Source organism: Spea bombifrons, chromosome 2, assembly GCF_027358695.1.
Source record: "Spea bombifrons isolate aSpeBom1 chromosome 2, aSpeBom1.2.pri, whole genome shotgun sequence".
Taxonomy (NCBI): domain Eukaryota; kingdom Metazoa; phylum Chordata; class Amphibia; order Anura; family Pelobatidae; genus Spea; species Spea bombifrons.
The window spans coordinates 16,383,588-16,399,145 of NC_071088.1; the positions used below are offsets into that span (position 1 = coordinate 16,383,588).

The following is a 15,558-nucleotide window of genomic DNA, read 5'->3' on the forward strand; positions in this document are numbered from 1 at the left end:
AGGGTTAAGTAGGGGCTATTTTTTTTGTTAAATCAAAACCTAAAGGAAGAACAAATGCAAATGATATAGGGGGTTCCAAAAAAGGGCTAATTTCCCCAATTTATATAATAACACATCCTTTCAAGTGTACATCTGAGTAAAGCTCTACATCTCATAATGCGGCTGGCTTTGGTTAGGGTGATTATGTGGGTAGTGTTTGTGCCCAGGTCACGATGAATCATGGTAGAAGCTGAACCCTAGGTCATACTCAAATAACATGGTCGAAAAATACAGTCTGCCATGTGGAAAACAGAAGATCTAGTCTAGGAGGTCAACCATACTGTTGATAAAATGGTCTCATGTTGTCTTACTCATTATAAAGTCATATGTCCCTTCAAGTAACTATTTTTCAAATATACACAGACCATGGCTTTGTCGAGGGATTAATGAACCTTGCAGAATGTGATGTTGTGGCACTAATGATCTCTGCATATATGGTTAAACTGAATACATACAGGTGCAACATCATAAATAAGCATTAATTTATCATTTGTCAATTTACAAATCTGATTTAGAAAATTCTTGCCATGTGTTTGAATGTCAGATCAAACATTCCAGGGATATTTGGTAGTCGGATTTCATTCTGATCAGGGATTCACATTTTTGGGAAACCATATCTCAGATTGCTTCTTGTTAAATTTATGTCAAAGACAAATTTACAATGTTAATGAGTTTTTTTTTAACTACCATATAAAAGAAACCATCTTTATAAAGTCGTGGTTGTAAATTAAAGTGTATGCACATTAAATATCATACACATGCAAATTTTGACATTAAAGTGCTTTATATTCTCCAAAAAAGTAACATTAAAATCTTAAAATGCCACCAAAGTAATTGGGAGTATAGCATCTTGTAAGGAGATTAGTGTATTCATTAAAGTGTTCTTAGAGTTATGTATTATTCTTATTACAAGGATAAATTAAGATGTATGACTATAAATTAATCGGGTAAATTAATCAGGTATCCCCAATAAAGCTAATATTATCCAGTACAAAAAACTAATAATATTATCCATGGAGTTTACAGCACTGAATTTAAGCAATCTGGAATTTTAAGTTGTGCACCAGAGCAGATGTTTTCCTTATTATGATATCATTCTGCATTGGCAATTAAACGCACACTTTTAAAAGGCCGAACAAAATGTAGCGCCACAGGCTTAATTTATATAGCTATTTGTTTCATGATTGACAATAAAATAAGGAAATATAAAAATACCTTCATAGCAAAGGCAAAACTTCCAGCTTTCAAAAACTCCCAATATAATTATGGCTGCTATATTGAGGCAAAGAATGGATCTGTTGTAGATGTAAATGTTTGGAATGTGTGACATGTATAGACTGACTGTAGTTTTAGTAAATTCCAAATGGCATAACCCTTGTTGGGATCTTCTAATCTGGAAACGCTACAGGTTTGACCCAGGTTTGGGTGAAGTGTTGTTTCCAGAGCCAGATTAACCAAAGAGCACATGGAGCTATTGCTCTAGGACTCTGGAGTGGTAAGGGACCCTGACCCTAGCCTGGTATGGCTCTAATGCAATAGCAAACATCTGTCTGGCACAGACTGTGTTAAAGGGTGCCAACCAGAAATAAATGTGCTTGAAAGTGTGTATGCCAAGTATTTCTGGAAATTCATATTCTGCTTAGCCATTTGTGTCCAGCGGAGTGGCCCATTGCTTGCTTCTTAAGACAATGTAGGAAACATAGGTTGTATAAGTATTTGACTCTCGATACCACCAAAAAAGAGTAATTGCCTTTACAATGTGCTATTTTACCCAGACTTTAGTTTCTTTCAATATTATATAATTTATACACATAAATGTATACACATTGTATACTGCAGATAGGACATATTTGACAAAATGCCGTGTGCTCTCTTCCTATTTATGTCTAAAATTAATTTGCCAATTAGAACTCATTGAAGGATTAAATTAAGGATGCAACCAGGGTGTAAATTCTTCTTATTCTCAACAAACTCTGGTGGTTGTGTTTAGAACCATAGGTTAAACACAAAAAAATTAACCTAGACCTAGTTGTCTGTTACTGGCCAAAACTAAATCATTGGTTCACTACAAAACTAAGAAAATCACAGTTTTATGCGTTCGGGCATATCCACCCACTAGTCGCACACTACAACTAGAGCCACAGATCATATAGCTGTGTGTGTGGCTCTGTTGGCCAGAAGCCCACCGTGCATTTTTCAGGTGTGCCAGATGGCCAGTCTAGGCCTGATCAGAAGTACAGATGGATAAATAGATTATGTAGGTAAAGATTCTTTCAGGTGACCCCCCTGTTTTAATATTCTCTTTAACATTAAGTGTCTTTATTATAGGAGGGGCTCAGAGTTTTTCTAAAAATAAAATGTCCTTCTGATAAAAACACAAATTACTACTGCAGTGACATTTTTCTGAGGTAACTGGAAGCTTGCTGGTTCTAGGGGACTCATAATTACATATTTACCTCAGTAAAATGAGAATTGTTTATAGTTTGGGCAGCAGCAATGTCGTAGCTTAGTATGAAAGCAAATTGTGTTTACGCCCTCTTAATTTGAAAATAAATTATGTTCTTAAATAATGCTTCAATTCTGATATTTTCATATGGGGTAGTGATTTTGACAGTGTTTAGGCTGAGAAGGAAATAGGAAATCTAGAGATGTAGCAAGTTGTGTGTATAAGCCAGAAAAAAACAGCACAGGTTAAATAGGTTATTAAACTAAATAAATACGGAACAGACAACTCCAGGCTGTGTCTTAAACATCCAAACACACAGCGTTGATAGACCATGAGCATCATGATTTCATTTACCTAGAAGCTTATTAACAGGCAGCAATAACCTTTTTGGTTTGTATATACCATCTATATGAAGACTTGCAAGGAGTCATCACTGAAGCTTATTGATAACCAATGTGTTGAAGCACGGAACAGTTACATGTATGTCTCTAACATGTCCCGGGAACATGACAGATGATTCCCTTTTCAGCTTGGAAGAGCATGCACAGTTGCAAGTTTTGGTTCCTCCAAAGGCCTTATCGCTATACCTCATAACTCTCTGTGTTTGACCCGGAGTCTCAGTGCTTTATCTGGTTTTCAGGTCAGTCTCTTTTTTCTCCAGTCAGAGGAGAGGTGTCAGGCCATGTCCACTCCCTGTCCACTAATCTCCTACAGGCTACCCACTAAAGGCTGGGGCTAGCCGCACACCTACTCACACCTAGCCTTGCCCTACATTCAACTAGCACCCACAATACGTGTGGTTACCCCCACTCCTTTATTAATACACTCATTCAGAAGAAAGAGAGGGAAGCCTACCCTGGAAAGTCTCATGATATGTTCATTCAAGTGGGTTAACACTGGTCCTTTATACTTAAAGGGTCAGTTTAGTGTTGTTGGAGATGAGTATGTCACATGCAGGGCAATTTTCTTTGGCTGAACACAACTCCTGCATGGAAAATAGCTGGGGTGTGAGGGGGTATTTGCAAGGGGGGTGCACCACAAATAACCACAAATAATATTTGTTATATGAAAAGATTAAATAAGAAAAAAAGGTAAAAATAAACTGAACAAGAGCAACATACTTGCCAACATATCAACATTTCTAGTGGCCAGAGAGGGACACTTATTTGGGATGTGGCATTGATGTGACTTTATATATGATTTATAAGCACATTTGCATTGGCTGGTTGGCTGGTTTGGCGATGCTGGCCCCTTCATGGACAAAGAGCCTTCCATATTGCAGGGGCTGCAGGAACCTCCATTACAATGATCTGTACAGTATATGATTTGTAGTTGCATGAAACCAAACAATTAAGGGTCAACTCCAATAAGCTTCTTTTGTGAAAAAGGCATGTTTAATATTAGAAGACATTTCCCTGATGTATCTGTGCATTAGACATGGCCAACGCTTACCTGGGAACTCTTTAAATATTAACCCTATAATAGCCCATCACAGAGAGTCTATTGAAATGACTCATAAATAGTGGTGTCTAATAACGGTCTAGAGTCCAAGCTGCAGCAACCTGAAAACATGTGTAGGAAAAAGTAGCACATCAAGTCTGCCTTTTTTTAAATTACCGTTTAACTCATTATGTAGGATATATTTATGCACATCCCAGGCCTCACTGAATTTCACTTATATGTTTGCGTGTAATACTTCCAACGGAAGTCAATTCAAGGTATATACCGTATTTGCTCGATTATAAGACGAGGTTTTTTCCAGAGCAAATGCTCTGAAAAATACCCCTCGTCTTATAATCGAGGTCGTCTTCTAATCAGACCTCATTCTGCTTCGGCCGTGCTGCTTACCGGGATTTGATCGCGAGGAGCGTCTCTGCTATTAGCAGCAGGAAACAGGAAGCTAGCACAGTCCTCACATAACTCTACCTCCCCCTCCTTCCTCTGGGGGCGGGGCCACAGAAGTTGCTCTCACCGCCGGGCCCCTGCAGAAGTCTGCGAGTGGGAGATCTGCAGTTCAGGTAAGGGGGTGGGGGGTTTGAGCGTGTGTGTGTATGTGTGATTAATGGAATGAATGAGTATTTAAATGTTTGTGAATGAGTGTGTGTGTGATAGCATGGATGTGTAAGGGGGGTGGGGGTGGTAGCATGGCATAGGGAGGCTGTAATCACACTTCTAACATCCCCAGGTTCCAGCATGTACTGGCTGCCTTGGCTTGATTGGAGTGTGATTGCTGTTAGCAGTATATATATATATATATATATATATATATCTCCAGAAATGCATTTTAACCCCCTATATGCTACTCAGCCCCATGATATGCCTTTTAACCCCCTATATGCCAGAGTGGCATATAGGGGTATAAGGCATATCATGGGGCAGAGTGGCATATAGGGGTTAAAAGGCATATCATGGGGCACAGTGGCATATAGGAGGGTATAAGACATTTCTGATATGCCTTTTAACCCCCTATATGCCCCTCTGCCCCATGATATGCCTTTTAACCATATAGGGGCAAATAGGGGGGTATAGGGCATTTCTGGGGGCAGAGTGGCAAGCCTGGGGGCAGATGTGCATAACTGGGGGGGGGCAGGTTGGCAAATAAAAGGAAATAAAAAATATATTTTTCTCAATCATAGCTTTTATTAAATATGAAAAATAGTTTACATGAATTAATATTTACTAGTAAAACTTTTTTCCTATAGGGTAGTCTTATATTCAGGCTTTTTGTTTTTTTCCTAAATTAATATTTGATTTTGGGGGGGGTCGTCTTATAATCAGGGTCGTCTTATAATCGAGCAAATACGGTATTACAATTTTTTAGAAACCACAATTTTCTCACTTTGCCCTTCAGTCTTTCACCCTTTAATCACACCCTTTACTCCTGGTACTGTTCTTTTTTAGGAAAAATGCTTAAAAACATTCAGCTGAAAATGAAAATTATAAAATGATTAATATATTTTGATCTGAATTTTGGTAAATTAAATATTATTTACTTTTGTAAACCAGGTGACTTTGTGGAGGTTGGCTGGGCACTATGAGGATTGTATACTCCTGACATTTCAAATGTCCTTATCTGTTAGGGGGTTAAGCAAGAAGTGCGGGGCCAGTGCCAGAAGTGGGTGAGGCCACAGGCATGGCCACCCACCCACTTCACTTGGCAATCTTGTGCTTCATTATGCATTACTTAAAAATCAATTTATCATAAAAATGATTTGTAACATTAGCAGAAATGCTGGGAATGGTTCTGTATGAGTTCCAGTTACTTACACAATTAGGAAGTTCCGGCCTTATTAGCCCAGCAGGATTCATCTATGACCATTGTCTTCAGGTTAAGGAGAAGGTCCTGATCTTCCTACTTTATTCACTACTTTAAATGTTCCTTCCCACATTTGTTTCCACCTGGAAAATATCCAACAATCTGTTTGATCAAATGGGCCTTGTGAGGCTAGAATTAGTGATCTGTATTAATCCATATGGCACCTTCCATGCGATCAAACACTTTACAGCCCATTTACTTAAATGAGTCATAAGGGGCCCCGTTTTCAGACACTTACTGAGAAAGTGACTAATTTACTTACTTAGCAAAGTGATTAATGGTATTACCTGGTGCCACTTGCTCTCTCTATCCAAGGCCATGTACTGTAGGTGTGTGTAACAAGTGTGTGTCTATATTAAATATTTGAGGAATCATAAAAGTTACATGAATTTACTTTTACAATTATGTGTACTGTTAATTATTATAAAGTACTTACGTCTTCTACAGAGCCGTAGAATGGTATACTTTATACTGGCTTCCAGGGACATGCCCTGCTGGCACCTAGTGGATATTCCAAAGAGAAAGGAAATCCGATTAAGATTTTTTTCTTCCTTTTCTTTGCCATTTTTGTAAATTTACAAGGAAATTGGAACTAAAGGCCTAATTAATTCATGAGTCAATCTTTATAATTCTTTTATGGTAAGAAAACAATATTCGTGAGGGAAATGCTTTGTCTACCATGATGTAGAAATGTAGAGGGACCTCCATTGATTTATTTTTTATGGTGAGATATAAGATTAAATGAATGATTGTTTTATACAATACTGTATGAATGGGCAAAACAAATACAAAAAAAGGACAAATAAACATAACTCATCCAATTAATAATTATGTTTCAATTTGAGATGTTTTTCTATCTTAGACCTTAGACTTTGCTTGGCTGTGTGTTATCTTCAGCAGTGATGTATTTACTTTCACTTTTGTGGTCAGTGTCCTAAAATCCTTAAAGGGACACAGCTTCTTTTAATGAAGTCTATGAAGGCTGTGCTGAGTTGGCACAGTCTCTATAGCGTTAATAGGCCAGTTGGGGAGATCAAACATGTGCCTTGTATTAGCCATGTGACAGGCACCGGGGGTAGGGGTAAGTGAACAGCACACATGCATAGGAGTGGATTACATGGGAACATTTTATTTAAAGTTCAACTATGTATGTATGATATCTGGTATGCCTTTAAATGTTTTTTAGGTTTTATATATATATATATATATATATATATATATATATATATATATATATATATATATATATATATAAAAAAATTTCCAGTTGGTGGATATTTGATGCAGCTTTGACATTATGTCTGAATGTGATGAGCTTGCACATTTTTGTGTACAGCACTTCTGTATATTTAACCGAATCCGGGAGAATCATTTCCAGTCACTAATGAAGCAGGTGGCTCCCATCCACATACAATAAGTTAACTGACAGCTGGGCAGCTTGATGTTTCTTCAAATCAGTTTTCGGATAATGGTTCTTTGCATCTGAAGTTGCTCCACTGAGACCATGATCAGATAAATGGACCCAGATGGCTTTTAAACCATCGCTGAATCCGTGTCCGTTACTGCTAAGGTCACTTTAATTGGAATATCAACAAACTACTAACATAACTTCCTAAGCAGGCGTGACATCTACTCATTTACTTGTGATAAGTTCCTCAGCAATACCAGTAGCAGTCATCTCACAGATAAACAGATAAAAAAGTATGCCTCTCCTGTTTTCCCCACTGATTGATTAATGGCAATAGCCCCCTGTTCATTATTAACATGTAAAGGGTTAAATCTGCTTCTAGTTAGTTTTATACTTATCTGCCCAAAGCATTCATAGCACTTTTACTACAACCTTGTCCAACCATGAAATTATATATGTTTTTTAGGGCAAGCAAGAGTTTCATTTGAAAGCATATTCTGCAGGGATCCTGCAGCATTGAGCTCTAGGCTACCCAGTACAGATACCAGGTAGTTTGGTGTTCATTTGCAAGCATTAAGGCTATGTGCGTCTTAGATATAAACAGTTAAAATGCAATGCTGCCTGTGCACAGTGTAATGTACAGGAAATGTGAGACTGTTGGCAGGTGTATGATGTAATCAATGTAAAAACAAAAGGGCTTTCACCAGCTATGAAGATTCAGTTGTCAGCGTTTCCAGCCAGAATTCTTAAGTCAGTCGTATTTAGCAGGTAACACATTCATTCACATGAATTTATATGATGACAAGGTAAAAAAAATGGTATTAGAAATAACCCCACTTCCTATTTTTAAATGTTTTTTGCCCTAATGTCCTCTTTTTAACTAATTCTGAGATTTATTTATTTTTAATATTCATTAAATCCAGTATACTTCTTCATTGTGCTATTCTATGTTTTATTGCAGCGCTGACACATATTAAATTTGATCTGCCAATTTTTCTTTAACTGTCCTATGTTAAGACTCATCTATGTGTTTTGGTTTTGCCTTTTACAGACAGTAATATTCGTTTAGACCTGACTACAAATGTCAAGACCTGTTGACTAAAAAGTAACAGTTTAAGACATGTTAATGCTTTGTTTGATCTCCATGTAGCCCTTTTCTTTAGCACCCACGGTCTTAATTTAATAAAGTGTAGAAAAAATGTTAAATGATTGTGTAATTATTTGTGGGAAAGGTGTAGCATCCATCAATACCAAGAAGGATATTGCATTTAGTTACAAAAGGGTTAAATTCAATGGGTGGAAAAACACCTTTGTCCATTAAAAGGCAAACAGGAAAACAGAGGTGTAAATATAAATATATTTACAGTAAAAGTTGTCAGTGGGATATTATTGAAGTGTAACTTGTGCATGTATTTTCTCTCCATGTAGTCTCACTTTGTTAATTATTCACATCCCAAGATTTCTTGAATTCCCTTTCTATGTTTGTCCGCATTTCCTTTTTAATCTGAATACTTAGACATAACCAAATATGTATCAGACAATGTGAATGAAATATTTCATGGAAGCAGAGTTAGCGCCTCTTTCCTTGCGGTGCTTCACAAATGTACATAGACACAGAAAGGCATAATGCACATCCATGCATACACACAGAGATATGCAGCCGTAGGTGTACAACCATATGCATTCATATCCAAAGACACACATGTATACACACCAACTTCAGTAAACACGGATCAAAGCTCCTACCTACATAGATTATCTCTGCTCCTGTGACACAGTGACTCGGGTCTTGCTTTGCAGGGATCAGTGCAGCTTGCTTTCTCATGACTCCAACATGTATACTGTTTACTCCAACAGGTAAACAGGTTTTTTTCTGATGTGGCTCATCCAAGAAACTGTTTATTTAAGTAAAAAAATCACCAGAAAACATTACATGGGGAACTAAGAACTTCTTTTGCTATTTATTTACGCAATTGTACAAGGAAATCATGCTTGTCCTGTAATAATCTTTGCTAGATCAAACAAATGTTTATCTTCAGAGTTTTAGCAAACATGTAAATTATGCAAGATGGAGTCTGAGGGACATTGGGGCAAATAATCCATTTTTTAATCAGCCCCTGTGTATTTTATAATCAAATAACTTTCAGATATCATCTACTTTACTGTAGTTTATTATATTTAAAGAGCCCATAAACTTTGTTTCCGATCCTTAGGAAAGTGATAAAGGACATTTCTCTTATATTAACCCTTTCAAGACCGGGACGTACCTGGTACTTCCTGGTCACAGGTCACCGCCAGACCGGGACGTACCAGGTATGTCATCGATGATTCGCGATCCAGCGTCGCAATGAACGTGTGTCCCCAGCGATCCGTAGCTGCCACTCCCCCTCAGTTCCGTGCACGTGATCGTTTTGAACCGAATTACGAGCACGGAATTAAAATATTTAAAAAAACTGCGGTCTTCAAGGGAAGACGCAGTACGCAACCGCCGGTCCTGAAGAGGTTAAAACATTGTGCAACTGACGTCTTTTCCATAAAAATGGCCAAGTAGCACATTGTGGGATTGTATTATACACAGTAGCGCTCTAGGCGCTCACCAAGCAGTTGCCAGAAGCAAAGCTAGAAATTAATTTCTATAGTTCGATGGAGCAGCTGATTTGTTGCTAAGGCAAAGGGCTCGCTTGTTTACATGCAAGACTTCCATTAAAGAAGGATGTTCCTCATTTACACTTAAAGGCTGAGGCTTCTTCTGGGGGGAGAGAATGCTGCTGACTGGCTAGTGATTGATTGTCAGCTTCTCTGTCAAAAATAATATAAGAAAATTAATAATTATTATTATTAGCAATAATAAATAATTATTAAATGATAATAATAATAATCTGGCCCCAAGAATTAAAAGTGAATCTGTCCCTTTTGCAAAACCTCATATTTTATTACTGATTAAAATAATAATAAATGTATATGTAATAAAAACACACCTTTTGTGTATACCACGGAGAAAAGCTGTGCGCAATTATTTCTCCTTGTTATCTTGATCACTCGTATTGTTAAATTGCTGGTTGTTGTTGATGGGTCCAGACAGCCTTTGTAAGGGTTGAGTGTGGAGATAGAAGACTTCTCAGCAGATCTCAGCTTTCACAATCTAAATTTAAACGAAATATTTCCAAAACAATGACACTGACTGTCACAAAAATGCACAAGCTGTAGATACCTTTAAAAAACGAATATAGTTCTGCTAAAGGCTGCTAAATGCTTCAAGGTGACCGCCACCATACTGTATACATAAGGTGGGTTTATAATGCATATATATTACTTGTTTTAATCTGTAAATGACATTATATGGACTTCTTTAGTGTATAGAACACGTAGGGTTTGGGAATGTGACAGATCTGTTGTAGCTTATCTGGGTTTTTTTTTATTGATATTTATTGATAATTTCACATTTTTCAGTTCTTGGTTTCCTTGTTTACAGAATTTGTTTGAATGACTTTATGATACCGCTGGCCCTCCTGACACATTTAAGTAACCGTCTTTATCATTTCACTTGTGTTACATAGTTTTTTTTATTTTGACTTTGATTTGTTTCTTTTATGTTTTCCAAAGATACATGCCACAAAGTGATCTAGTATCGATCCAGTTTTATTACACTACATATTACTTGTCACATACTCTCCCATATCGTCCAACTCTGATAAATGATTATATCAGCTTCGATGCTTAACAGATAAATTCAACACCTGGAATTGCCCATATCAATGGAATATCAGGTACAGATAGTTGCCCTAGAATGTATGTCAAGTCCATTGTGGTTAAATTCTAGCAAATGTAAAGAATCAATTATATTAACTTAATTGATATTCAAATTGGCTTCTTTGGTTGTATAAAGAGCAAGTTCGGTAAAGATAATACCTATATTGGCTAACTGAAGTATAATAGATTGCAAGCCTTTGTGACTATCTATGTCTCTTTTTCGGGAATATTAACATAATGTGCCTGAAGAAGAGACCTAGATAGTCTAGAAATCATGCAATCTATTATACAGTTAGCCAATATAGGTATCATCGTTACCAAATTTGCTCTCTCCTTTTTTATGACACAGTACAAGTTTATACCTTGGTGTAAGATAGGAGTACACATGTGTATTGGACGCAGGTTCGGCCAAGTTGTTATGGATCATTATATTAGTAGATTAGTTTAAAGCTGCCTATCTGCTCTATGATCAGTAAGACACCAGGTAGGCCAAAACAACCAGCTAATGAGAGATCCGTAGGTTTTACGGAGACCTCAAGGGGATCTCTAGTCATGCTGCATTATACTTACGAATATATGAATTATATGATAAAAAAGGTGGAAAAAAGATGAAATGAAAATGCTTTGTTAAAGTTTACTAATGTAAACAATCAAGTATGGGTGTATATCTAGTAGATTGGGCTAAAATAACAGCACAGGAACCCATACATATGGATAATGATCAGCTGCCTGGAAACATTATATTATGCAAAAATTAAAAATGATTTTAAAAAAGAAAACACATTTATACTATTTTATAAAGAATGGTGAGAGCTCCCTTTCAATCACACATAGCTCTCACACCGCCTTTTTTCTTAATATATTTCCATTGCAAAATTGGCCGCAAAGTACAACTTCCATTTGGCTAAATTCTAGAAGTTAAACAAAGGTTTTTATTCGTATAAGCCTAAGTAAATAAAAATGCCTGATGTTTCAGAAACCGAGACCTCCAGTTCCTTCGGGTCTGCAGCTTGTAAATAAAAATGTTATTACTTGTAATAGGGGTTAAGGGTTATAAATGGTATCTGTGCGTTTATTGTAAGTATATGGCTGAAGTAAACCAATGTAAAGTAAATCCAATTTGTACCATGTTCCTGATAAGCACATAGACAGTAGTATTTTAAAAAAAATTTATATATTTCAGCATATGCACATTTTCTAAGAAAAAAATCCTTTACATATTAAAAATGAAAATGTTACATTTTTTATCTTCATACGGATAGCTAGAATATCTCCGTATTTCACAGGAAGTCTGTAAATCACAGTTCATCATCAAGCATTGTGTCTGCGTTTAATTTCTGGGTTGGAAGAGTGGTGTTATGAGAGCGTTACAACAGAAAAGCTCACCAAGGTTCCTAGATATGTCAATCATCCCTCAATAATTTCAAAAACATAAAGTGTTTTTTTTTGTTTTTTTTTTTTTTTAGTGGGACGCCATCACAGAAATGGATGAGTACAACAGACCTATTCATACTTACCAAGTGTGTAACGTGATGGAGGCAAACCAAAACAATTGGCTGCGGACAAACTGGATCTCTCGCGACGCAGCACAGAAAGTGTTTGTAGAAATGAAGTTCACTCTCAGGGACTGTAACAGCATCCCTTGGGTGGTGGGGACCTGCAAGGAGACGTTTAATCTCTACTACATGGAGTCCGAAGAGGCTCATGGAATAAAGTTCAAGCCGAGTCAGTACTCTAAAATTGATACAATTGCTGCCGATGAGAGTTTTACACAAATGGATTTGGGAGACCGCATTCTAAAACTCAACACTGAAGTTCGTGAAGTGGGTCCAATTACTAAAAAGGGATTTTATCTTGCATTTCAAGATATAGGGGCATGCATTGCTCTTGTGTCGGTAAGAGTGTACTACAAAAAGTGCCCATACATGGTAAGAAATTTGGCAATGTTTCCAGATACTATTCCAAGAGTTGACTCCTCTTCGCTTGTGGAAGTACGTGGCTCCTGTATAAAATATGCAGAGGAACGGGACACTCCGAAATTATATTGTGGGGCAGATGGAGATTGGCTTGTACCTCTTGGACGTTGCGTCTGCAGTATTGGGTACGAGGAAGTGGATGGATCCTGCCATGGTAAGGAATCTACTGTTTCTATAATATTATAGATGCCAATAAAGGACACTTACCTTCATGGCCAGACTCGGGATAGCAAGGTGGCCTTGGCACTTTAAGACCAAATGACATAAATACAGCCAGGCCTGCTTCGCTTCAGCATGATGCCTACATTTTACAGGTGTTTACTTTCCTAAAATGTATGCAGGTATATATTTTTGGAATATTTTTAATTAATTATGGTCAATCAACTCTAACCTAGTGTCATATAGCAATGTAGCTTATCTGAGGCACCTCATGCATCTTACATGAATTGTTAGTTATGTTGAGTTAAAGAAATATAAGTTTATATGGTAAATATAGTAAATAGAACATAATATATATATTTAAAGATATCTAAAGTTTCTTTATATTATGACGGCATTTGTTATATAGTCGATTGTAAGCGTCAAATACTTTAAGAGCCACCGTGTACTGATCATCCTGACAGCGTGGCTTAATTGTTTTCTCCGTTCTAGAAAGGGCAAAGTTTATTTGACACTGCTTTTAGAAAAGGCTAGTTACTCACTCAGATAGAATAATTTCCAGAGGGGATATCAATGTTGGTTTTCCTATGTCACAGACATAAACATATTGATTCTAATTGTCTGAACATTGTACACCTGGCCCCCTGGTGACTTACAAATGTCATTTACGGAGAGAACTTTAAAATTGTGCAATTCTGCTCAGATTCAATTCGAGCGATGATAAAAAAAAAAAAGGAAAATAGTGTAATTGTTTTAACAGGTGCACAATTTTCGGTATTTTTCTGAATATACCCTTAAGCAGCTGTTTTTCTTTTATGAATGGTAAGAGGTGCAACTGGGCGCATCTGGCAGTGATCCCAACACTTTGCTAAGCTCTAAATGGTTAGAAGCAAGTGTTCTCCATCAGATATGTTGAACTAAAGCAAAAGACTTTTCAATCGCTTCTGTCTTAAACTAGGAAGAACAATATAATCTATATATTTCAGTGCAACAATGGGTTTTTGTGTGATTATAGTGGCTCATTAAACTGTATTCACACTGTGTTTGGTACTCAGGATGTGCCATATGTTGTTGGAAAGATGTCCGACTTCTCAAGCAGTGCGTCTAATTGTTATTGTCTGCAATGTATATGTGTTTGTGTTTGTACCGGCACTTAGGGGTATAGTTTGAATCTGACCGCGGTGGATTTTGAGTTTTCACAATTGCCGAGCGGGCTCACGCTATGGTCAACCTTTTACCCGCTCCGATGATCTTTTAATTTTAGTTGTGCTTATTTGTGCGTACCATCGGAAAAGCCGCAAGCTTTGTGGCCTCTTTTAAAGTATAAAGCACTCCAGTCACCATCCAGCTGTTGAAAACACATGTAAATGCCAACAGAATTATTAAACGAGCCACCTTCAAATCCAAATGATTATTATGCAAAATACAGTAAGTTATGAGATAATAAATCTGAACAGATCCGCTGCGTAGTTGTCTATTTGAGATTTTCGGCCTCTGTGCCAACAAAACAGGAAAAAAGCAAACAGGCCAGCTTTTTAATCATGCACTCCAGTGTTTTCCTTCGGAGTGTAATTCAACAATGTTATGGAGGATCCAGCTGTCAGCGATTTCTAACGTTAGACGTATATTACAACTATTTTTCCTGATTTTATTTTTGTTTATTGAGCAGCTTGGTTTTATTTGACCTTGTCTGAGATACAAATCTTGTTTTGAACACGTATTTTAATAATTTAAAGGTGAACGTCACATGGGTGGGCGAGCTTGACGGCAAATTGCATGTCAGCCAGTCATTGGACACATCAACTGAAGCCACACCCCCAGCACTCCTATTTTACACTGCGGGAATTGGGTAGAATTATTACCATTATTGCACTACGACAGATCAGAATTTTAAAATGTCCTTTTGTAGCCAGATGGCAGCTCTATGTCTCAACGCCATAAATAACAGATGTACATTTGTATTGATCCTTAGTAAAAAGACATAAAATATTAGGAGTTAGATAATTAGGTATGCGACCATTACTCTCCATTGTGTTGGAAAAGCTTTGGTCACCTTCAGCACTGACAGTGTATACCCAAGTTTTTAATCGTCAGTGGTTACTATAGTTCTAACCACTAGGATGCAGTTTGTCAAGCTTAATATTATTGGAGTACAAAACATACCTAAACTAGATAACAAATACTGTGAGTTTTAATATTTCTGAGGAATTGTCAGCATAGGAATGTTGAAAATATCCAATGGTGTCCAGATTTCTTCACCCCTTATGAAGTCGGCAAAAATATAATGTGGCTGCTCCGTGGCACGTACATTAATAAATATACATTCAGGATTGGTCCTACCACATAGGCAACTTAGGTGGATGACTAGCGAGCTAAGCTGATAGATGGTGCCATCGCCAGGCTCTTTCCTATGTTCGTAAGCATGTGCTTGCGAGAGTGCGCACCATATACGCAATTTACCTAG

The 15,558-nt window shown here is 37.2% G+C and overlaps 1 protein-coding gene across 1 annotated transcript in view; it reads left to right on the top strand.

Moving 5' to 3' along the window:
- LOC128473574 (ephrin type-A receptor 6-like) overlaps positions 1 to 13,121 on the top strand; it is a 71,339-nt gene extending 58,218 nt beyond the window's left edge. Inside the window, exon 3 of the mRNA XM_053455831.1 lies at positions 12,426 to 13,121. Within this exon, the coding sequence (XP_053311806.1) occupies positions 12,426 to 13,121 (696 nt within the window). The remainder of the gene's footprint in view (positions 1 to 12,425) is intronic.
- The last annotated feature ends 2,437 nt before the right edge of the window (positions 13,122 to 15,558 follow it).